Consider the following 24,817-nt stretch of genomic DNA (forward strand, 5'->3'; position numbering starts at 1 on the left):
ACAAAGGGATCTTTATATCCTGTTTGGTACGGGTTTCTCCTCAACTAGCTGCTAAGGCAATGAGGGAGATGACAGAGGCCTGGAAAAAGAATGACACCCACAACATGGGACCTATTCATCCCATTCAACTGTGTGCTGTACTAATGGAACGAGAAGGTCAACATATGGTAATTGAGGACGCAAAAGGCCAGCATGATCTATTTCAGCACTTTATTTATGTTTTAGTTATTAAGAACATGAAGAAATCATTCAAGAGAAAGAGAGAGAGAGAGATATGAGGGGAGAGAGAGAGAGTGATATGAGGGGAGAGAGAGAAAGATATGAGGGGGAAGAGAGAGAGAGAGATACACGGAAGAAATTAATCAAATCTAATCACGTTATCCAGATTTGGAAATCTGCCCTATGGTATGAAAATATTCAAGAAAACACATCAATTAAGTATCAGAGAAGAACAAGACAGAACAAAGAACATCTTGAAAAGGAATCACAAACTTGCTGTATGTTCATTGTAAAGTAGAAAACGTCTCATAAAATAATATGCTAACATTGGCAACAATTTTTTCTTTTAATGCATGTGGCCTCCTGAATACACCCGTCTCAAATTGAACGATTTTATTCAGTGTTTCTTACCATCAACCAGTACTTCTATATCTTCATCGATAAGCAATAGAGTAAAATACTGCCCATTTTTCATTTCTAAGCATGTTCCATTAATATTTTTTCATTAATATTAATGCTGACATTATATTGCACAAGCCCAAAATTCATAATTCATAAGGAGTTCATTGGGGAAGTGGGGCTCACAACACAGCACCGTGAGAGCATTATGTAGATTTGGGGTGGGTGATGTCAGAGCTTCAGTGCGACCGTAGAAATCATTCTAAATGAGATTTTCACCCCCTGTACCAGGGGAACTGCATATGTTTTATAATAATAAGCAGCTTTTTATTTGCAGCTGAACCTCTAAGAGATTCAAACGATTCTGACCAAGCTTATCACTGAATACATTAGACATAACATATGTATTATGTACGTAATTGGCTGAATATATAAAATCAACACCCAAAGGAGGGACACCCAATTAACATGGAAGAGAAAAAGAGAGAAGGCTTTGGCTTTTGAAATGACAATATTCAAAGGTTGCTGTTTATTTCAGAATAACGTGGTAAAATCAGTAGCACATTGCAATTGATTCAACTCTACCTGAGACAGATCCGTGGCAGTGTTGGGCCAAAGCATTACGTGTTAATAATAATACTACTAAATAATACTGAGAAACTGACACATAGCTGCTGTTTCTTTGTTATACTTCAAGGTATGATTTGGATTTTATGTTTCAAATGGTGTGTTTTAAATGAGAAACAAAATAAAAGAAACAAAAACCTACAACCTTTTTAAAAGTCATGCTCACAACCAGTTATCTAGCTATGATCTACTGACAACCATCAATTACCAAAGTAAAAAAAAAAGTTTACAACTGGACAGAGCCTTCACGACCAATTAAACTAACACAAACATGACTATGTACGGCAAAATCCATTTGGTATGTACAATTCTTCTTAACAAAATACTGTTTTTTTTTCATCCATATCATGGTTCCATACCACTTTTTTCTACACCATTCTAAGCATGAACTCCTGTGATAGCTTAATCTCTCATTGGAGCACTGCAGTTTCATAAGAACAGATCACGCTACTGCTAATAATATGTAACATTAAGCAATTCTGGCTTCAGCTTGCACCATCAGTTGTATTTATCGCAGTAAATCTTGCTGTGTTGTATAAAGCTTTGCGCTGCAGCTTAAGTTTTTTTTTTTATTGATTGTTTTTGTTTCTTTTTGTTTTTCTGTGGGATATCCCTGAAGCTCCCTGAAAGCTCGGTTCCCTGCAGTGTAGGGTTTTGTGTGGTACTTTAGCGCCCTCTGGTGCTGGGAGCGAGGCAGTGCATATGTGGCTCAGGAAGGAGGGAGTGAGGGCGGTAAAGGAGGAGAGACAGAGAGAGGAGGCGGATTTTAGGGGCTTTACTCGTCACAGCCCAGCAGCTCCATTCGCAGGGTGATGCGCTCATGCCACGCCCAGGGGAGGACACGGACAAATCGCGCGTAGAAGGGCGGCTCGAACACGTTCTTTTTGTGCACGTTGTTATCACTGTTGCCAGGGAAGATCTGCAGGTAGAACAAAGAGGAGGAGACAGAGGGGAATAAGAGAAAGAGAGAGAGAGAAAGGAGCAAAGTTACTGAACTGTGATCTGTTGCTTTAAACATCACATCACAAAGCAAAATAAAAAGTCTAGATTTTGTCTGTGTTATTTTCCACACTTCTCCATTTCCAAGACTTCAAAGAAGGGAGGAGCTAATCCCAAGAGTTCCAAATTGGACACACATCACAAATATTCCTCTTTTGCCTTTTTTCTTTCCCTTTTCTTCCAGTCCCCTGAAAGATCATGCCCAGCTTCTTGGCCCAGCTTATAAGGTTTCATACACTTTGTTTACTGAAGCCAGATTTGCACTGTATAAACTATCCCACAGAAACAGAATAAACATGAAAGAAAAATAAATAAAGTCTCGGAACGGAAACGGGCAGGCATGTCGCTGACCTTATCGGTCCGTGTTTTGTCATCTTTCACCACAGTCCAGTGCTGGCCGTCGTCACTGTAAGCAATTTTAAAGGCTGAAACGAACTGCACGTTCCCAAAGTCCTTAGCGCCCTGCGTGATGATTCCTGTGATCCGCTTAGGCGAGAGCAGATCCACCTAAAGGAATGACAAGAATGAAAAGGAAAAAAAAGTTAAATAATCAAGGACAGGAAAGACTGCTAACACAAAGTAGCTCAAAGTTGCTACTAAAATGACAAAAACTTAGTAACACTAAGCACTCTCACATACAATATTTCGAAGGTCTTATTGATAAAAGTATTTAAAGACTTGCTATTTCAAATTCTTTTACTGATTATGGCCTGTCTCTTGCTGGGAACTGAACCTGCTTTTTTCCAAACAATAGGCTCATTTTCCAACTTACATTTTAGTTCGATGTTGGCTTTTGAAGCAGCAGATTTTTAATTAAAAGTCTAATTAATGATCATTAATAGAATAATAAAGTTAAGCTTTGCCTTGGTTTAAATTACAAGTCACAGGTTTCCTTTTCTTTTTAAAAAAACATTTTCCATAAATAAGCTGTTTCATATGAGAATTATGTAAAAAAGCCTCTCAACATCAAGCGTTTTTGGATATATTTTTATTGATTAACACCTAGGCCTGTCACAATAACAATTAATCATAGGCACCTACTGCAGTTATTGAAGCACTGGTCATTGCACAACTGTCTAAAATACTGTGTACTGTTATATATGTAAACAAACATACAAAAAAATCACAATAGACCATATCACAATTATCAAATATTATTTATGTATTATTTATTGCACGACAAACTGATACGTAACGTAATTTTCATGACAGGCCTATTTACACCTATTATTATATAAAAATATATAAAAATCACTTTATATTTTTCTACAATGAGTAGTCCCTCACATATACATTTACACTTTAAAATACTAAATTATTATGCCAGTGTGCAAGGTGGTGAATATATATTTTAAAAAAGTTTCTTATTGGTTGCTAGGCAGTTGCTATGATGTATTTACATTTGCTGGAGTATGTTATTGTAGTGCTGGATGATAGGATATAATTTAAAAGATCATAATTACATTACATCTATATGTGCAAGATTAATTCTGGTTCTGAATGTCAGTTTTATTTCATTTTCAATGATCTGCTCAGCCTTAACTCTGGGTGTTACTAAGGTTTTTGTGAATATGATATTCATTCCAATGAAACAAATTCTAGAAAATTTCACTGAAATGAGGAAACATCTGATTAAGCTACACACAAGCTCAAATCACACAGTCATATGAAACAAATCTAGAGGAACAGGGCAGATATCACAAAAACTGTGGGAGCTACACGGCACAAAATACACTCAACAGCTCAACTTCTCCAGAATCTCACTTATATTTCCAGAAAATTTTTAGCCATTCAGTTTCCAGGTGTTTCCACATTCAAGGTTTTCCAGTCAGTGTCACATGGGAACCCAGAGTCATATGTTCTGTCAAATTTGAGTGCTTTGGACAATTTTGGGGCTTATCAAATGCTATTTTTGTACTGCCTTTAATTTTTAACATAAGGAGAGACATTTTACCTGCAGCCACTCAGATTTGCTGTTGGTGGCAGCAGTCCAGGCATTAGTCTTGCCCTGCTTGTCCAGACGGGCGTAGTGCGGGTGCCAGGTGAAGGCCTCGATGCCCCACGTGCTGAAAGAGCTGGAGGACACCAGCTGACGGTCGGAAATCAGCCGTGACTTGAAACCCAGTGGCTCTGAGCAACCTGTCATGTTCAAATACACTGTGGAGTGAGACACGGGGAGGAGAGGGAGAGAGAAAGAGAGACGCACACAAAAAGCCAGAGAGAAAGAGAGAGAGAGTAAGGGGGAGAGAGGGAGTGATAGAGAGATGAATGGGAAGCGAATCAGCACAAGCAGCACAAACCAGATGGGCGCTGGCTCGGCCCGGAGCGGAACGAGCGCAGGCTTCATGCAGGTTAGCGGCGTCGGCAGCATGTGTGAGATGGGGTGTGTGAAGAAGTACATGCACACAAGTTGAATTAGCCAATGTGTGACGTATGCATGGGGGTGAGATGTTACTGCCTGAGAGAGACACAGACACAGTGAGGCGTGGTAAAGCTCAGATGGCCTGACATCATAAACACAGCACACACTCTTTCCAACAAGCCTGAGAACAGTTAAAACACATTACACCCACGTTCCAGGTATATCCAATAATATCCATAATAATTATAACATGGATGCTGCCACTAGTGGCAAAATTAAATATTTAAAATTTCTAACTGGAATGTGTTTTACATTCACTGACTTAATTTATTATTACCACATGTTGAGTCCAGTCCAACTTTTTAGTCATTTGTTCCAGAGCCAATGTTTGCTCAGTTTTGTTTTCGCAGAACATTATTTGGCTTTAGTCCAGGTTGGACAGCATCTTAAACTTTAACTTGGCTCTTTAAAGCCAGTAACATCTTGAGTTCAAGCACAGTAACAACAACATATGTGGAAGAAGCCTGTCATTGCCATGTTTTTGGTTCATTTGTGGTTCATCTCACTGAATAAATACCTTTGGATCATTTCAGATAACCTTTCATTTCGATGTATTAATTATATTTACCCATGCTAAACTGAGTCTCCTGTGTGATTACATCTTTACTCTACTCAATTCATTTTATCCGGACACTGTTTTGTGCTACTTACCGTTAAGTTCACAGCCCACCAGCTCCATTCTCAGCGTGCAGGCTTTGCGGCACACGACTGGCAAAATGCGGATGTACTGAGCGATTATGGGTGGGTCAAACAGGTTGGTTTTGGTGCTGTCATTGTCTACATTTCCCGCAAAAATCTGGTGAAGATCGAAACTGTGTTATGAACAAAATATAATCACCAAAGAACAGATTAAATCAGTTCTGGGAGCACAACTGATACACAGTCTAGAGCATTACAGAGTAAGTAACGATGTCAGAATATTTAGCTTACAGTGTCTGTCTTCTTGCCCTCAGCTCTGTACAAGGTGTATGTACGTCCATCCAAACTGGAGGCCACCTTGAAGGATCTGATAAACTCAGCACTGCCCATGCGGCTGGCTCCCTGGGTGATTATGCCAGTGAAACGCATCTTCCTTTGCATGTTGATCTGCAAATACGGAGAAAATCAGAAAAAATGGCCATCAAAAAGTGGTTTATACCAGATAGGTAGTGATCAATCCTAATAATTTATTTATAAAACAATTTATCCTGATATTTTAACCCTGGACAGCATGTTTCCCACATTTACCCTACTATCTCTAATATATGTACAGCTATTTAGGCCAGAATTGTCCCATCTTCTGCCATTTGTGCCTTTGTTCCAGCACCCAGATTTAAAATAAATAATGCCATAATTTCACAAAAGTATTTAGGCCAGATGAATGAAAGTGTAAATGTGGGCTAGAAATGATTCACGACTTAATTGCTAATGGGCTATAAAGCCCCAAGGAACACCTAATACTCACAAAATGAACCTCTATGTAAGGCAGCCCTGATGAAATAGACAAAACGTGTAAATTCAAGGTAGAAGAATCGAATAAACTGGCAGTTTAATGCATAACCAAGCCACATTTCAAAAGCCAGACTGGCTAACCTGAATCCAAGGGTTCTTGTCATGCGTTGCAGAGGTCCAGGCATTCACCAGACCTTTGTTGTTAAGACGGGCCAGCTCAGGCCCCCAGCGCTGCAGTCCCAGAATACCATAGTAAACGGAGGAAGCAGAGATTTGAGACTCAGCAATGCCACCCCCCTCCATTCCCATCAGAGAGATACAGCCTGCAGAACAAAACGACACATCATCATCCTCCTGTCTACAGAAGTGCAGAAGACAGACAGCGAGGCAGACAGATGGACTAACAGTGTGAAAACTTCTCTCATGGGGTGAGAAACACATACACAGACACACACACAGACAGTGCTGTGGACAGTGAGATCATCAAGAAAAATAGAACAGAGAACGGGTAGTAATGTTTGTTTAAAATTAGGAATAATATTTTAATATAAAACACTGTTAACTGTGATTGAAAACAATGTATCTCATTTAATTTCTCAAATCATTTAGAAAATATAGTCCAGTATCAGCTCAGTGTAACAGACACAGTACTTGCAAAACAAATATATGTATTTAGCATTCCACTTACGCAGTTGGCAATGCTTTCCAACAAAAGGTGATGAGCATTTGCAGGTGAAATCTCCATCAAGATCCCGGCACTGACCCCCATTTTGGCATGGCTGACCAGCACAGTCATTCACATCTGTAAAAAGCATATCATTCATACAATTTAACCACACCAAAGTCCAAGTCCATGTCTGTATTTGTAACTGTTGTTTTTTATTTTGACTTGCTGCAGTTCTCCATGTGCCCCACAGATGGCACTCTCATCATCAGCAATGTGTGTGGCAGACTCTAGTGACAAATTCCAGTGACTATTAAACCCCTTTCCCTCTGATAAAACTGCTGAAAATGATCATGGTTAGATGTATGCTCAGATTATGATTTCACTTCTCAGCGATCTTTCTTTATGTATAATGAAACCTAGAAACTACCCAGCAAACCCAATCAGAATGACCTTTATCTCTTATCGTAAAGAACCCTTATGGAATTTCAGACCACACTGGCCAGTCTTCAAAGGGTCTTTTGAAAAGCAAGCTCTTGATGGTCTTCTCAGAAAAGGAAGAGGATGAAACTGGCTAAAGAGACAGCCCTTAATAGTAATATTACATTTATTGAGAACACAGAGCTGATATCTGAACCAACACAGAGTAAATGATACACAGACCAACTCACACAAACAGAACACAGTAATGATTGAGACAGTTATTTTTTGTTTGATGGAAGTAGAGAGATGACCAAGATTAAGTTATCCCGGCCAGAAACTAAAGTTAAACTGTTGAAAGAACATTATATACAATACTGTGCAAAAGTCAAAAAGTAAAAAAAAGATTTTTTTTTTGTTTTAAGGGATCACCATCACTCCTGATTTCACCTTATCTGATTATCTGAAAACCTCCAGTAAAAGAAATGAAGGAAATCAGAGTATTGTATATTTGTTTGTTCAGAAGAAGTGTGTGACTGGTCCCAGCCTCCCCAAGCTAATGTCATAAAGCGAACTAACAAACACACCCAAACTCCAGAGGTAAGGAAGAAACAGCTATAGTTGAAAAGAATAGTGAGTAAACAGTGAATAAATACGAGTGTTCATAACCAGCTCTCCTGCACAAGCAAGTCGTTTTGGTGTCTCAGGTTCTTAAGTGTTCAGTTGAAAACTATGGATGCAATTAAATATTAAGTACAAACACACATGCCTCAGCATTAGAATTACACTACAATGCTTCCTCACTGTTAGAAATAGAAACAAGGAGATTCTTTAAATGTTAGTAAATTAGTGGTGATACATACATTAATGATTATAAAGGGTTTGACTCTGCATTATAGGGGTGGAAATCACAGGGCATCACGATACAATATGCTCACCATATGTTTCCCATGATAATAAAGATATCCCAATAATGTGATTCTACGATCCTCAATATATCGCAAGACAATTCTCTATAATACACCTCTGCATCTGTGTTACTGAAGAGGATAAAATACTCCTGAATAAGCAAATCTCCTGAATTATGCATTGATTGGTGACAGTTTCACATAATTTGAAAACCAATATTTTTCACCACCGTTTATTTATTTGCTTAACTTTAACTGTAACCATAGTAGGTCAAACTGGGGGGCAAGTCTTAGAGAGTTTAGAAATATTAAAACATAACCCGCTAAACTCCCTATTGATAATGTACTGCAAAAAAAACAATATATTGGAATATCAATATTTGGTCCCACCTTTATTTCAATATATTCAGAAAACATAAGCAAAGTGATATACTGGATTTTTTTTTTTATAAACTTAGGAAAACTTTTCATCTAAATTTCATCTCTCCCTAAAAAAAATACCTTACATCCTTCCACCAATCTCCGCATGTAAACTAAATTGATATAGTATCGCAAAACATAACATCCTGATTCTTAAAACATAAAAAAATCATTATTTATATTAACTGTTGTATTATTGTTCTAGGCAGTCTTAAAAGTTGCTGAATAACACAAACATCCCAACTTTAAAATCTAAGATAAACAAGCTGAAAACACCAATGATAATTTACTATAGATACATGGAGTCTGTTTTCCAGACAAGGAATAAGGCTAGTTGTAGAATGTTTTTTCCTTTTAATGAAAAATCTTTATTTAAAATGCAAAGTAGTCAAAGACTAGGCTTAATCCCTGTCTGGGAAACTGCACCATAAAGAGTCTATGAAAGTATTTTAATAAAAATAGGGGAATGTGTAATTCCACAGAAGGTCAATGGGATTTCTGCCAAATTTCTGTGAAGAATGTTCAAATTCTGAACATATGAAACAGATTATTGTAGTCTTACATTTACAGTGTTCCTAAAAAGCTCAAAAAGATTAATAGAACCATTCTTAAGTTTAGGTTATGCCTGTTCTGCCAAAACTGCCTTTAGGTTCCGCCTGTTCTGCCAAAACTGCCTTCTAGGAAACAGACTGGAATGTAATGGAAAACACAAGCACTGGGCCGGACACACTAAGGCTGGACCATAATGTTCTTATGTTCTGTTAAGGTGTTTCTCTTACTACATTTTATGAAACAAAAGGCCAAAAGGACAAGAACTTTGCAAAACAGAAACATAGGCTGTTGCTTGGTCATCCAATCAGATGTAAATAGAGAGGTCACCCTTTCTCTGAGGGTCAAAACACGCAGCAAGAGAACAGCTGACTCACAGGGATGTAAAGTTGTATAATCTTAATGAACACCAGTAGGAAATGTTGGCTACTGCACGCAGTGAAAGATGATACAGATCTCATGTTGTGTGCACTGTGACCCTGATCGATGGGAAGCAAGGTCAGCAGGCTTCTGCATGTGACAGAAGGAGAGGAGCGTTGGAGGGAATAGCGGTGCTGAGCAGGCTGCTTCTAATAACTGAGTGAAGCACCTGAGGGAACGGCTGTGCAGCTGCATGATGGGGTTCAACAGAGGAGAGCTTCTGATTCCCTCCAGAGTTTGCTAACACCATAAGGTCTTGTGATTGCTGGTCATGCATAAACACACACACACACCCCTGGCAGCAGTATCAATAACAAGATTAAAGAAGAGTCTGGCTGACTGTTCCAAAAGGTGCCCCACAGGGATGTGTTTTAAGATGTGACCACAGAGTTCATACAGGGAGACTCTTCTGTAATAGCTTTGGATTCTGTGCTGAACGTCTACTGACAAAGCAAGTTTACCAGCAGATACACATTTAAAAGCTGTACCCCAGAAAAAAAACGGTTTAAAGAAAAAATTCAAAGCCCAATATTGCTAAGACCTTTACATATAAAATTCACAAAAAAATGTAGGTTCTTGGATAGTAAATAAAATCGCTCTCAGCATCAAATGAGAGTCAGTACAAAATCACCTTCTATCAATAATGGCAACAAAAACTTAAAGGTGTGTTTGGTTTGCTTTGTTCCAAATCTGATACAAAGCTAATTTGTAAACCTGGAGTGTTTTCATCTTTGTTTGGTAAGCTTGAACACAGTGAAAATTCAAGCTCCTCGAAACCTGTCACATGAGAATGTTCTTTCTGCTTATTGGTCAGATCTTTCTGGGGTGGGATCAAGAAAGTAAATACAGAAAGAAGGTTCTGTATTTTGAATTAGTGCATATTTCGATGCATTTTAACATAGAGTAACTGCAGAGACGGCATTTGTTCATAGCTGTGGTCATAATACTGTTAACTGGAACCTGTGGGGAATGCCTGATTGGGTTAGATTGGGGACCCCTGCTGGGTTAGATCACATTCTCACCACAAACCAACCACTTAAGCCACTTTCAAGTGTGATCACTCTCTATTCACCTGCCCAAGAATCACTTCAAGTGTGAAAACAAACAAAAGTTCAAATGAAACCAAAAAATGCAGCCATGAAGCATAGAGTAAAAAGTGAAGAGTAAAAACAAAAAACAGGAGAGACTGAGTGTGAGAACGAGAAGCTTCAGAAAGAAGAAGGCAACTCTAAAATAAATCTTTCAAAAGAATCTGACAGAAAAGTCTCCTAACAAAACTTTAAATAGTTTTTTTTTCTTATAAAAGAAAATAACAGGCATGTTAACAACTTCCATATACAAAATTACAGCTTTCTATTGCACTCTACTAAGTGCCTTTTTTTTTTTTTTGCTTATCCACACATACACAAACATTAACTCCTCCTCAGACACACTTCTCTGCTTCCAAAAAAGGACGCTTTAGTGCCCGGGTGAAACTCCACAAGCGGGTTTCACACTATTTTGGTCAGCTGAGCTAATGTGGCTAATACTTCAGTGCGTAAAAGCTTTTGACACACATTTCATGGTCTCTCGCAGAGCTTTCAGAGCAATTTCACACTGACATTGTAAAACTCCCATCAGCCATGAGGAAAAACTGTGACAGTGTCAGAGTTGACTTAATTCACTCTTCCGCCTCCAACTCCATTTTACCCCAGCAACAAGGCGAGTGTGTGATGGCGTGGGTGTGTGTAGACCTTTCCCTGTTGGCTGGACAACCAGGAGACGTCTGTACGCGCGCGTGTGTGTTTTTACAGTGTGGATGTGTGTGTGCGTATATTTCAATTCTGCCCTGGCACCAAGTTTGTCCCTTTAGAAGTACACAGTGTTTGAGTTTTGTGCTCAGACACATTGTACTCATTCTTGCTGGATGCTGACAGACATGATTTACATGTTTCTCCTCTGTGTCTCTTTAAGGCTCCTTAAACATTCGCCCCAGAGTTCCAGAGCCTCCATGATCTTTAACCACAGCCTCCAGCCACAATGCAAGGATGAGGCTCCATATTCACACCCACAGATGCTTAACGAAACCCTAGCAAAACATCATAATTCTGACACCACGAGCTGAAAATAGACAGCAAATTGACACTGAAGACCAGTCCTCTCTCATCAGCACTGCTGAAATGAGGAAGCCAACAGCATTAAGGAAATAATCCCCTGCTGCTGAGTTTAAGTACAGAAAAAAAACATGCTTAGTTTCAGGAGGATTTGTGGCACCATGCTTTCTGCTGCTACCTCTACTGCTACTAGTGTTTATGAGGTGTGTCCCTGTGTAAATCTGATCCATTGACTTTTTTAAATCTATCAAATTTCAGCTTTTAAAATTCCAATTCAGTTACAATGCTTAGGTTTGCTGAAGGGGTGTGCTCTCTTGACATCCTTAATATGCTATTAACAGAGTTACCCAGGAAAGAATACAGTGGCTAACTTCTATTTTTGTTTTTTACAAAAAAAACTACCACAGAGAGCCATTTGAAACCTTATTTCAGTGAACAGTTTTATTTTATAAGTAAGGTTAGCAGTCAAAACAAGGCTGTACAGTGTGTGTTTATCGAAAATGTGTTTTGATATATGTTTTTCACAAAAAATGAGTCAATGCCAATGAGTTTGAGTTAGAAAAAATATTTTTTTTGTATCATTTGATGAAAAATGAAAACGGGTCCCACAGACCCGAACACCACACAAGGGTTAAAACAGAAACAAAATTATTCTCTGTTCAGTTGCATCTGTTTTCCAATACTGGTACTAAGCAAATATATACTGTAACAACCATCAATCTTTCTACCACAATATACCAAACAGCTAATCTACCAGCAAGAGGACCACACTCCTTTCTCTGGTTTTAAGCCAGCGCTGAACAGCAGAGTCTTTAAAACTGAGAGGAGGCTAAAAAGCAAACCACAGCTCATTCAGTCTTGGACAAGAGATCTCAGACGTCAGTGAGATTACCCTGCTACCCTGATTACCCTATTATTTATAGATACATAAATATCAGATGAGGTTCTGCCAACAGTCAAATTTAAGGCACTTGGATCAAATTAGAGGAAGCAAAATGTACACCCTTATTATTATTGATGAATATGGCAGATTTTTTTTATATATGGTTTGTTTATATATGGTTTGGTACGTCACCAATTAAATGTTTTAATTACAGCATTAATATAATATAACACAAAAAGAATTATTGTGCATGTCTTGGCAAAAAAAGCTTTAGAAAAAAAAGAATAATCGCAAACTGGGTTAAATATTAGATTTCCGATGACACATCTCTAGCTCAGATCAGTAGCTTCATCCCAGTGTGTTGAGGCCACAGGGCTGTGTGCATGCACATGACTGTGCAGTTTGCGAGCTGTGATAATTCCTGCTGACAGCAGCAGCTCCGTTTACCCCTGTGCTGCCCCAAAGCCAGCAATAATAACCAACAGTGAGTTAGAGTGTGGAGGGGACAGGGCCACTGCACTGCTGCAGCTGCTGAGAATTTGCCATCTGCCCCTGGAACATCCTGAGAACTTCTGTGGCTAATGCAGTCCTCAGTATTTTACTGAACCAATCAAACGCTCAGTGAAGCAGCAGCTGCATCTGATCCCTTGTCCTAGTTACTGAGCAAATAGTCAGCTGTACTGATAAGAAGGCTCTTCTTGTTGCATCACAACCAGAACTGCATGCTTATCATAATGAGTGCTGACTGGGAGAATGTGTTATGGTATGCAGTGAAAATGCATGATATGGGCAATAAAAAAGATTTATGGAGGAGAAAGTTCCTTACTGTTCTGGCAGTTCGTGCCCTCGAAGCCTTTCTGGCACCTGCACACATATGCGCTGAAGACGTCCCCTCTGCGCTGGCTGTCAAGGACTTCACAGATGCCGTCGTTTTTGCAGGGGTTTGGATGACAGGGCCCTGTGATCAAAGGTCGATACATAATATGACGTCACAAAAACAACATCACATTGATTAAACTTTGATCAGAAAACAGAGCAAGAGTTTTTCCAAAACATTACCAATCTCAGTCTCGTTGCAGACATCCCCAGTGAAGCCATCCGAACAGATGCAGATAAACGGATCCTTCCCTGTTCCCGTCACACACGTTCCACCATTCTGGCACACATTCTCTTTACAGTAATCCCCTGAAAAAAGGGAACAATGTATTTACTAAAAGAATGAGCAAGTATTCCTAAAACATGTTCTGTAAACTAAGGTTGTTCCAAACAGCTTTTCCACATTTTTTAAATACTCTGGTGTTTCTGAAAGGGCATTATAACTTAAAAAGTAACTGCAGTTCAAAACAGATCTAGTAGGCAGTAAGAGTTTATATTGAGTGTATACTGGTGATAGTGTAAATTTGACTGCAATCAACCATTAACATATACACAATTTATGTCTGATGCAAACAAATGTAACAAAAGACACTGTTGTGCCATGAACATTTTTATATGTTTAAATAACTGTTTATGCTAAAACTGTTGAGGCTATATAAAGCTTCTGTAGAGATAGAAGAGAACAAAAATGAAATAAATTAATAATACAAAAAAATTGCAGTTTTAAACAAACAATTTTACTGCAGTCAATGAATATTTGACTGTCAAAAAAAAACAAGACTACTCGCAACTACTCAATTTTACATATCACTTTCTGAAAACCTCTTGAAGAATTATGGTTTAATCTCTCCACTCTTGTAATCTCTAGATCTTCTACTCACATGAGAATTTTCCACATTTCATTTAATCACACTGACTAGATCTTTCCCCAGAGGGCGGTAATAAACAATAATTATCGTTTGTGATTCGGGTTATTAACACTGAATCGAAGGTAAGCACTTTCTGTTTTCTCTGAAAAGAGAAGTGGAATCAACACTGGACACCACAAAGCAGTCTAGTGTTTGCTCGGTTTGGACCGAGACTGCTGCGCACATCCGAACTGGTCCAGAGTGCTGACGGGGCTAATGCATGACACAAGTTCTAGATGCCTCTATAAAGGCCACAGTATTGTGTCCATTTGTCAGCTGATTACTCCAAGTCTAGGCCTGTTTATCTGGGGCCATGAAATGTTCAAACCAGTGTTTTTCTCCCAGTATATCCATATGTTCCATAGCATATCCATAACTGTGTTTAAAGTTATCATAATAATCTTCTAAATCATATGGGAGAAAACCACCCTCAGACCAGCATCTGTAAATGGGTACTCTCATCTCCAGTCAATGGCGGGGAGATAAATTTAGAGCTCTAAGTGCAGACTCTTACTTTGAGTTATAACTCTCAGGAGTCTGGCCCGCATTCCCACAAATTCACCACAAAAGTGACACTCCAGCGAAATACTCTCAACTTCCTGTCCTTCACTGGCACGCTTCCAAAAGAGAAAAACTAAGAGGCAGGGTTTATATAAGGTAAAATTCCTGCTGATCATTAATCCTCAAATAATTGGAGGCTGTATTATAGTAGTCATTGAGAATAAGTAAGATAAGTAAGTCTCACCGCAGAACCTTTTTGAGAAACATTGTGTCCACACGCTGTTAAAGAAGAAATTGCTTCTGGAGGCAAGATATGGCCGTGAACTGAACAGACACAACATCCTTATCCAAATGTCTTGCTTATTTATCTTGCGTATGGAATGCATAATTACAACAGATAGCTAGGGGTTCATTCCTCCCCATGTTCCTTCACATGAAAAACAGAACAACTCCACTTGCTTCTGTACTAACTCAAATCTAATTAGCAGTAGCTCAAGGATTTATATTTGGACTCTTTTCTAATCTGTAAAATGTTAAGAAAAACTGCAGCGTCTGTGGAAGCATTTGGCAGGTCAGCCAGCTTGACACCGTAAATCACATTGGACAGCCCCTCCAGTAAACCTTGTGTGATAACCAAAACAGACTTCTCTAATAACCTAAAAGAATCGTTTCTAGTGAAACACAAGGGTTTTTTTGCTGAATTGCATGTCATATCATGCATAAGAGGAAGTGTGGTACACTGCTGATAATTCATAATTGGCCAGATAAGCTTAAATCAGATAAACATGGTTCTACTTTCATTTCCAAGAAATATATTGTGAAACTGTTTTGTTAAAACATTTGTTAAAAAGAGAAGTTCATACTGTAGTACAGAACATTCCTGTACTCATTCATTACTGTAGTGCAGAACATCACCTTTCCGTATATAAGAACACCAGTCCATGTTTACAACAAGTGTCTGAGATAAAACTAAAGTAAATAGTCCTCTTAAATGATGCATCAGTTAAGTAATGTTGAAATGAACACAGTGTAACTGCTGCACTATTTAAGGAAGAATAGAGAGTTAAAATTAGAGTTTTGATCATGTTATGTTATTATACTCCAACAGCTTATTAATATTACTTATATTTGCTTGGTGTTTATGAATCAACTTGCTTGAGGATCTCCTGTGGATCCTTGTGCTTAGTGGGCGGTTCTACCTATAAGCACCTGATCTTCCAATGAGCATTCAAATCCAGCAAGGATCAGAACTGGTCAGAACTGATAACCCAATCCATTAAGACATCATGAATGGCCTGATCCTAAGTCAATGGATTGAAAGGTAGTTCATTTTCGCACCAAAATGTTTTCTTCTGTGGTATATCTTAACAAACTACCTTTATTTTTTGGTATATTATAAACTGTGGTATATATTAATTATTATAATTATATATAATTATTATGTATATACTACTGTGTGTATGAAGAAGTTTTTAGTCTTTGTTTTTTTTTATCTTGTGCTGTGCAGCACTATAGTATATGACCTGGACAATGATTAGTATAATATTTTATACTATATTACAATTAGTAATTTCATGTTTCAAATTATAAGAGAAGTCAATGGATGCTTAACATAATGGCCTTGGTAAAATCATTCTTAGAGTTACCCAATCAGCCTTTTTTTAAGTTGCATGTATGCATCTGCAAACTCTAGCTCCTTTTGTCTTAATTAGTCTACATTCTGCATTTACTTCTTAATTTCTGTCATCATTAAAAGTCATAGGCTGCAGCACAGAACAGAGAAAGAGACAGCATAGCTGTAAAATCTGTTTGAGCTGTTTGATCGAGTGAAACATCTGATCAGCATCTCATCAGCTGAATTGGCCTTTTGATCAGCAGCTGCAGCAGCAGTCTGCCGAGAGGAAGACCGGATAATTCCCACAGGCCCTTACGGCGGCCACTTGACGCGTTTCCAAACACATTTCACACAGGCTTTCACTATAGAAAGCAGGTAAAGACATGCGGTTTTAGATTAATCATATCAGTGCGTTCCATTTCCCCTTTTATAGAGTTGGAATTTAAGGACAAAAAGGGTATATAGTGGCATTCAGTGACATAAGTATGCCCCCTCAAATAGCACAAAGCTGTTTTTTTAGCCAGCGTGGATGATGAGTAATATGTTCTCATTGTACCCAATTATGGTACCAACCAAGCCCTATCATGCCATGTGACTCATACATCACTACTCCTGGTGGACAGGCCCCAGAAAACACACAGATCCAAACAATTTAAAGCAAACAATCCTGTCACAAATACACTTAAGGCTTAATGCTACTAAATGCTGTTGCTCAGCAAATGATAAACACAATACAATGAAAGCAGGTAGCTGTGAAAACCTCTGCTCTTTGGCAGACTAACTTTACACATTTCATGACCCCACTACCGCTTTGCTTCAATCAATAGACACAATCTGCATTCAAACAGCAGTAGAAGATGTCCGCAAGGTTTTAAAAAGGAATACTGTAGTTAGATATGCTAATATTGTAAAGAATATTGAAAGTGAATAGCCAATAATTAGCATTATGTAAACAGAATAATGCTTATTGGTGGTTATAGCTTTTACTCCTTGATAGCCAGGGAAGGATATGGGATATGGAAATCCAGAGTCAAAATTGAAATCTAAAACAGAAGCTAGAATTATCATTTCTTTCCAGTGCAGCAAAAGCACATTCTAAAAAATGTGTCTTTATTGTTTTTAAAGCAATTATCTCCAGAAGAATCTGATATCATTGTCCCTGCCCACTGTTACTCATGCAGGAATTTCTGGTTAAGATACTCTGTTACCTACAAGAGTGAGTCATCAGCGCACAAGAGACTTCAAGTCTCTCAGCTTCAATTCTCACCACAACAACAACAGCAAAGAGCAAGAACTACTACTGAGCACAAAACACCCAAACACCGCCTGAGAATGTGACGGCTCACCAAACTGTTCAGGATCAACTGTGAAGATGTGTGCATTCTTAAAGGCAAAAAACAGGAAGAGTCATCTGCCAAACTAAGCTGATGATACTGTAAATGTAAAGTACTTTCAAACTACCAGTAGTATTAAAAAGTATATTTGAAAGATTAAAAAGTTTTTTTTTTCATGGCATCACTCAAATAACTATTTGCTGCACATTTTTAGGTGTGTGTGTGTGTTTATGTTTATGTATGTATTTGCATGTACACATGTCCCACAGACAAAACAGTGAACTTGCGCAACTGCACAGTCATTCACACACCACTTAACATCCTGACATGGCCGGCACACTGCCCTGCAGAGTTTAACGTTCCAAAACAGCAGGCCGGACATTACAGAATCCCCACAGAGCAGCATAATGTACCGGAGCGAACAGCAGCAGCTGGCTAATTCAGCCCCACAGCCTGTCCACACACACCTTCTTAAAACTAATGACCCGTGACCCAGTAGTTACATGAGAAACATGTGTGTGAGCACAAAAAAGTAAACAAAAACCTAAAAAATAGCAAAAAACAAACAAACAAGCAAATAAAGAGGTAATGCTCACAGAACTACATCTGCAGGTGAGATTTCAGTAATCTTCAGGCACTTCTCCAGAACAACATCTGCTCTCAAAAATAAACCACAACAACTAAAAATACACTCTGACGTATAAAGAAACCAACTATTCTCCAGGCAACTTGTGTACCAGAGTGAACACTACCCAACGTACCTCTACCACAACACCGGTGCACAGCGGTCTGACCCATTTACACTAAAAATTCAACCCAAAATATTAAATCTAAATTATGCATACCTTGGTAAATGATCAAAAGACAGAAAGCTGTCACCAACAGTCGGAAAAGTGTTGGGTGCATGGGAATAATGGTTTTTAAAAATTCAACACAGCAGATTGGAAAGTGGGGCAAGAGACAGAGACAGAGGGGACCCGAATGAGAAATGGCATGTTGCAAAGGCTAAAAATTAAACATTGATTAGGCCTATTGAAAATAAATCTGAGAGAAGGAAGACATGATTGGGCTTGGCATTACAAGTAAAGTCATCAGAACAAATGAGCTCGTCCCCTGAGGGTAAAGACCCCCTGCCAGATGGCAAAGGCCATGCGACAGCTTCTGAATGGTTACAAAAGAGAGGCGCGAGAGGCCGTATGGTCGCTATATTTAGAGTTCACTCTCTTGGCTTTAGCACACAGGCCTGTGTTTGTTACTTCAGCACTGGAGGAAGACGTACATTTAACCTGAGGACAACTTTTCACCATTTTTGGTCACAACAAAGGCAGAGATTTTCACTCACTGTGTTTTTCAAGTGTGACCAGCCCTTGTATGCTGGAAAGTGGCACTTCCCTCAGTACAAGGGCAAACTATAAAAAAAAAAAAAGTAGGCATCACCACAGCCATCCATATCCAAGATATGCTCACTTGGTCAACAGCCACATCACAAATACTTTATCAGAGTGAGGTCAGGGTGCTGCTTTAACGGAACAGCACTTGCCAAATTCAAGTTACCACCAAATCTGTGAAGAAAGCAAGTGTGCGCAGGCAGTGGCAACGGAAGGGCACAGTAAGTGCAGGCCTGCCCTGCTGCACTGATCATTAGTGGCAGGAAGCAACTGGACTTTGCTTAGTTCTACTGAAAGTTTTAGCGGCCACAAGTACAAGAAGTGACTCAGTGTTTCAGTCACAGAGCCACACCTACAGGCAGGAGCCAAGCCACGGCCCCAGGCACAACGGCACATCCATGAGAAAGGCAGATTCCTTTCTTGCAGACAGCAATGGGAGTGGCTAATTAAAATGAACAAAAAGATGTTTAACATAAATAAAATTAGCAGCCAGGCTTAATGAGGGCAATCAAACAGTTATGAAAGGCAAATGTCTCAGTTTCTCAAACAATATGCTCAATCAATCACCAGAAAAAGAATGCAGAACTAGAAACCAGGGCACTCTCTGTACTTTGCCAGGATAGTAGGGCAGACCATAAAAGAATGCAGAAAAGGACTGACACAAACAATTAAGTCTCCACTTCATCCCAATCAGGATGGCTCTCCTTGCCTCCAGGTCACAAGAAAGCAGGGCATAAGACTCTTCAGCACTCAGACGTCCACACAGCAACAAAGCCATGTGCCAGAAGCATTTATATACACATATGGGCACACACATTCAAACACAGTCACTGGAAGAAGATTAGTGTATTAGTAGAGTTTTCCTGAATAAGAGCACCTTCTATCAAATGTAGCAATAAAGTACATCATGACTGAGAAGGAAAGCAGCTTACTGGAAGAGAAGGTGGAATGTAGCACTTTTTTCAAGGCCAGAACTGGTTTAACCCAGATGGAGAAACAATGTATACAAAAATCTATTTAGACAGAACAGTTAAAAATGCCTCACAACAAATGGTCAGGTTGTGAATAGAACAAAATTAGAAGACACAGGAATACGATAATTATCGACGCATCATACAATATATGGATAAGACCGTAGTCATTTTTGCTAACATAATTATTGCCAATTCTTCCCATTAACCTTCTGTGGTATGAATTTTATTTAATTTGAATAATAAGCACTGTTTAATCCTGAGGCACCAAATGAAAAACACTTTAAATCAGTCATTGAAAGCATATATATTTCTTTACATATTGTTGCACATATACATGTTTTATTATTTTATCATGCATGTCTTTAAACTTAAACATGTTGAAACATTTTATGCATCTTATTAATTAGTAGCATTGCATCCCATGTGGCTTTAGTTGCAAAAAAGATTATTCTACCCCCAAAGAGAATGTCCAAATTCTTCCCCCTCATTTTATGTAATGTAGGCTTGTCTTGTGACATTAAATTTAAAAAGATCATTAAAAATTAAAGGGATTGTGTAATCGCCAAAAAAGGTGGTTTGTTGCCTGAGGGCAACACCATGCCATAAAGGGTTAACATGAGCAGCTATGATGTTTTAAAACAGTAAAAACAGTGGTTTCATTTTGTTTATGTTTAAAGGTCACCTTCCGTCGTTTTTTCTTTCATTTTAAAATGTCTAGTTGTGGTCTCTAGTATGAATGAATGACATGTGAGCCGTTTTTGTAAAAAAAAAGTGCTCAGGTGTCTCTGTATAGCTCTTTTTTAATGGACTGTTTTAGGGGTGTGTCCAAAATGACCGGATTCCAGCTTTGCTCATGAATATTCATACATGCAAACAGCATGCAAATATCTCTCCTCTGATTGGCTAGGAGCACTGCGACGCCCCTCCACCGCTCTGCCGCTCACTGCCTCCCACCTCCTAACTGATGAGCGGTGATGTTGCGTCGCTTCAGCTCCGCCTCTGGGAGTTTCTCGAGCCAAGGTGGGCTGGTCTGTGAGTTTCTGCCTACGTAGGCAGAAAGATAATTCAAAATTCACCCGTTTTTCGGAGGGGGGGGAGGGGGGATTTCTTTGCTTAGCTCCTGCAGACAATGGGGGCTGCAAAACAGTTTAATGTGCAGGTGTACACATTCAACTCGGAGAGACCTACTGTATTCCACAAAAAACAAGAAAAATCGGATTTTCGCGGAAGGTGACCTTTAATGTATTTAATTATTATATATTTGAATTAGATAGTTAACAAAATTTAATGAATACAATTCTTTAATAGTTATAACTTATTTAAATGCATTATAATGCATTATTATATTAGTGACCTGAAATGTTTTTAAAATGACAACATTATCATTAATTGTAATTATTTCTGGGACAATATATCAAAAAAATGGTTATCGTGACAATCCTACATATGACAGTACAGTATCAAATGTTTTAGGAAAGAAGGCAGAAATCACTGACAAAATACTGTGTCCAAAACATCTCAAAACAAAGTGTCTTTCACTGCCTCCAAGTTACAGTTAATCAGGGTAAGAGACTCACCAGCACCCCAATATACAAACACACAAACAAAGCCATATGTCTTCTCATTCAGTCCTGTGCACAACCTAGTGTTTTTACTGTTGACTCTTTTATTTTCTGAACCACTGAATTTATAAACATATTTTTCGGTTTTATTTGAGCAGACAGACTTTCAGCTAATCACTTCACACTGGTTTTAAAATCAGAACAAGGTTAACTAATCTGTTAACGTTGTTTTGCAGCTCTGTGTGCTTAGCTTAGGCTTACAGTGAGATTTGTGCCACTACTGTTTCTACTTGGACACAGTAACCAAAACAGCAGCTACTACTGAGTGCCTGAGAGGAGGATAAATAACTGTACTCACCGCTCACAGCAGAGACCCAAACCAGGAGAAAACAGGCGCCCAGGAGTGGAAAAGAAAGTGAGGAGGCCGTGTAAGTTTTCATGGTGCTCCTTCGCAGCTCTTCCCAACTCTTTGTGGCCGTGTTTCTCTCTGTGAGTCGAGGTGAAGCCGAATGCCGCGGAGTCTACGGTCAAGATTAAACAGCGCGGAGGGGGGAAGGCCGCGGTATTTGCGATCGCACGTGTGTTTGTGCTTTCGTCCAATCGCACGGCGAGTTCTGAGCGTGACCACGCCCACATAGGAGGGGTTACAGGGGGACTGCTCTGCTGCTCCGCTGCCCACGGCCAGCAGAGTGGCATGATACAGTAAACAAAACAAGCTGATTAAGAGAGGAGCAGTCTGTGGTACATTCACATTCACAGACACTTCTCGAAATCCCCCAGGGTTTTGTGGGTTCCTTAAACAAATAAAGTCACATATTGTGTATTTGTGTGTGTGTTTAAGCAGTCAAATTACTTAAATAAATTTTAATATGTGGATTGTGTGGCTAAAAAAACAGACATTTGTTTCGATATTCTCTTTATTTCGATATTCTAGCTGTTTTATGTAATATTTAGTTTGTTAAAAGACACAGCGTACATGAGTAGATGTGACTGTGGTCAGAAAGAAATTATTCACCTACTTTGATGCAAATGTATTAAAAAAAAGAATGAGGGCTTGCTGAGTTGAGGTCACGGTTGTAGGAGTTCTGGGCAAAGATCTTAAAGTGTGGGCTTTAATGTTGCATGTTGATTCATACCGTGGGCGTCTGGTAAATTGTTTAGACAATGTTCATCTAGTGATCTTAATTGTGAAGGAAGTGAGTCCTTCTTGTGTGTATTCGTCTCTGCTGTGTGTGTGCCTATGTGTGTGTGTATGAAATTAAACAGCTGCACTATAAATAAGACTACAAGAAAAAAAATACTACCGAGCTAACTGCTCTCAAAGCCAAAGCATTTTAAAACAATGATAGGCCAATTGTACATGCATGGCTGCACTACACTCCATTTGGAACAAAATGAAAAATGCCTCATTAATGTCTCTCCAGGCTTTCTGGCTGAGAGCCTATAAGTGCCGGGTCTCTAAATGCCAGTCCTCAGACATTTCAGCCAAGTGATTTGATTGAATATGAAGTGAGGCTGATTTTTTTCTCCAACGAAGGCTCTAATCTCTAATAACATAATGGATGTTGGCTCGCTGGCAATCCTGGACCTGGATCTCGCCGTTTTCTGCCATTTAGGATTTCAGTGAATTTAATTTATCAGGGGAGGGAAAGGGAGGGGGGAGGAGAGAGAGAGAGAGAGAGAGAGAGAGAGAGAGAGAGAGAGAGAGAGAGAGAGAGAGAGAGAGAGAGAGAGAAAGAGTGTGTACACCGAAAGTGTGCTGAAAACGAGGCTGAAGTTGGTTTGATATTCGCAGCTCCAGATTCGTTTGGCTCGATATTCGCAGCCTCGTATTCCCCGGCTGAAGTTGGTTTGATATTCGCAGCTGCCGCTTCACTGAACCACCGTGAACTAAAGGGAGCGTTCACAAACACCCGCTGTTTATATTAAACACCTCACAGATCAACACTGAAGGAGATAGAATGAAGAAAAGCAGTACATCTGTTTATTAACAATGTAAATATACAATATATTATTAAATATGATTTTGTATATTGTAAAATATTTATTTTAATTACTGAATTTATAATTATATATTACAATAAATAATTAAATATATATTTAATAAAATTATATTTTAAAAGCCATTGCACTCAAATAATATGAGGCAGATGTTCAAGTGTGATTTTGAAGAACTTTTTCATGTTGGGCCAGACCAAATACACATGATCTGAAGAGTACTAGTCTTCTACTTTAAGAAAAACCTGGAATTAGCCTGGCCCGAGCTGATTTTATACTTTAAAATGAACTGGCAAACTTTGAAAGACTTTTTCATCTTGGGCCAGAACACATACACATCAGATGAAGATAACTACTCTCCCACTTTGAGGAAAACCTGGAATTAGCCTGGCCCGAGCTGATTTTATACTTTAAAATGAACTGGCAACATAGCATACCAATTCATAATGCACAATTTTTTTATGTAAAGCTGATGTTCTAGTGTGATTTTGAAGGACTTTTTCATCTTGGGCCAGACCAAATACACATGATCTGAAGAGTACTAGTCTTCTACTTTAAGAAAAAGCTGGAAATAGCCTGGCCCAAGCTGATTTTATACTTTAAAATGAACTGGCAACATGGAATACCGATCCATAAAGCACAATTTTTTTATGTAAAGCTGATGTTCTAGTGTGATTTTGAAGGACTTTTTAATCTTGGGCCAGACCAAATACACATGATCTGAAGAGTACTAGTCTTCTACTTTAAGAAAAAACTGGAATTAGCATGGCCCAAGCTGATTTTATACTTTAAAATGAACTGGCAACATGGAATACCGATCCATAAAGCACAATTTTTTTTATGTAAAGCTGATGTTCTAGTGTGATTTTGAAGGACTTTTTCATATTGGGCCAGACCAAATACACATGATCTAAAGAGTACTAGTCTTCTACTTTAGGGAAAGCCTGGAAATAGCCTGGCCCAAGCTGATTTTATACTTTAAAATTAACTGGCAACATGGCATACCGATCCATAAGGCACAAAAAAGTTTAATTTAAAGCTGATGTTCTAGTGTGATTTTGAAGGACTTTTTAATCTTGGGCCAGAACAAATACACATGATCTGAAGAGAACTAGTCTTCTACTTTAAGGAAAACCTGGAATTAGCCTGGCCCGAGCTGATTTTATACTTTAAAATTAACTGGCAACATAGCATACCGATCCATAAT

General features: G+C 38.8%; 1 protein-coding gene across 2 annotated transcripts; it reads right to left on the reverse strand.

Moving 5' to 3' along the window:
- Positions 1 to 196: 196 nt before the first annotated feature.
- Positions 197 to 22,149, reverse strand: mfge8b (milk fat globule EGF and factor V/VIII domain containing b). 2 transcript variants are annotated; one of them, XM_007234319.4, is made up of 10 exons: positions 21,971 to 22,149; positions 13,514 to 13,639; positions 13,281 to 13,412; positions 6,786 to 6,899; positions 6,239 to 6,420; positions 5,597 to 5,752; positions 5,318 to 5,462; positions 4,199 to 4,401; positions 2,596 to 2,751; positions 197 to 2,164 (listed from the first exon to the last, which is right to left on the reverse strand). In XM_007234319.4, the coding sequence occupies exons 1-10, from the start codon at positions 22,050 to 22,052 to the stop codon at positions 2,021 to 2,023; spliced, it is 1,440 nt and encodes a 479-aa protein (XP_007234381.2). In that variant the 5' UTR covers positions 22,053 to 22,149; the 3' UTR covers positions 197 to 2,020. The 2 variants fall into 2 exon arrangements, with proteins under 2 accessions (XP_007234381.2, XP_007234382.2); XM_007234320.4 differs by having other exon boundaries at positions 4,199 to 4,383; positions 21,971 to 22,148.
- Positions 22,150 to 24,817: the final 2,668 nt, after the last annotated feature.

The sequence above is a fragment of the Astyanax mexicanus genome, chromosome 10 (genome assembly GCF_023375975.1).
Source record: "Astyanax mexicanus isolate ESR-SI-001 chromosome 10, AstMex3_surface, whole genome shotgun sequence".
Taxonomy (NCBI): Eukaryota; Metazoa; Chordata; class Actinopteri; order Characiformes; family Acestrorhamphidae; genus Astyanax; species Astyanax mexicanus.

Bases quoted from the DNA above. Each gene is read 5' to 3' on its own strand.
- mfge8b (XM_007234319.4), bottom strand. From the start codon at position 22,052: ATGAAAACTTACACGGCCTCCTCACTTTCTTTTCCACTCCTGGGCGCC. The intron at 6,900-13,280 runs GTAAGGAACTTT...TGCTTTTTACAG, and splicing joins GGGCACGAACTGCCAGAACA to ATGTGAATGACTGTGCTGGT. The intron at 5,753-6,238 runs GTTAGCCAGTCT...CCGTATTTGCAG, and splicing joins ACAAGAACCCTTGGATTCAG to ATCAACATGCAAAGGAAGAT.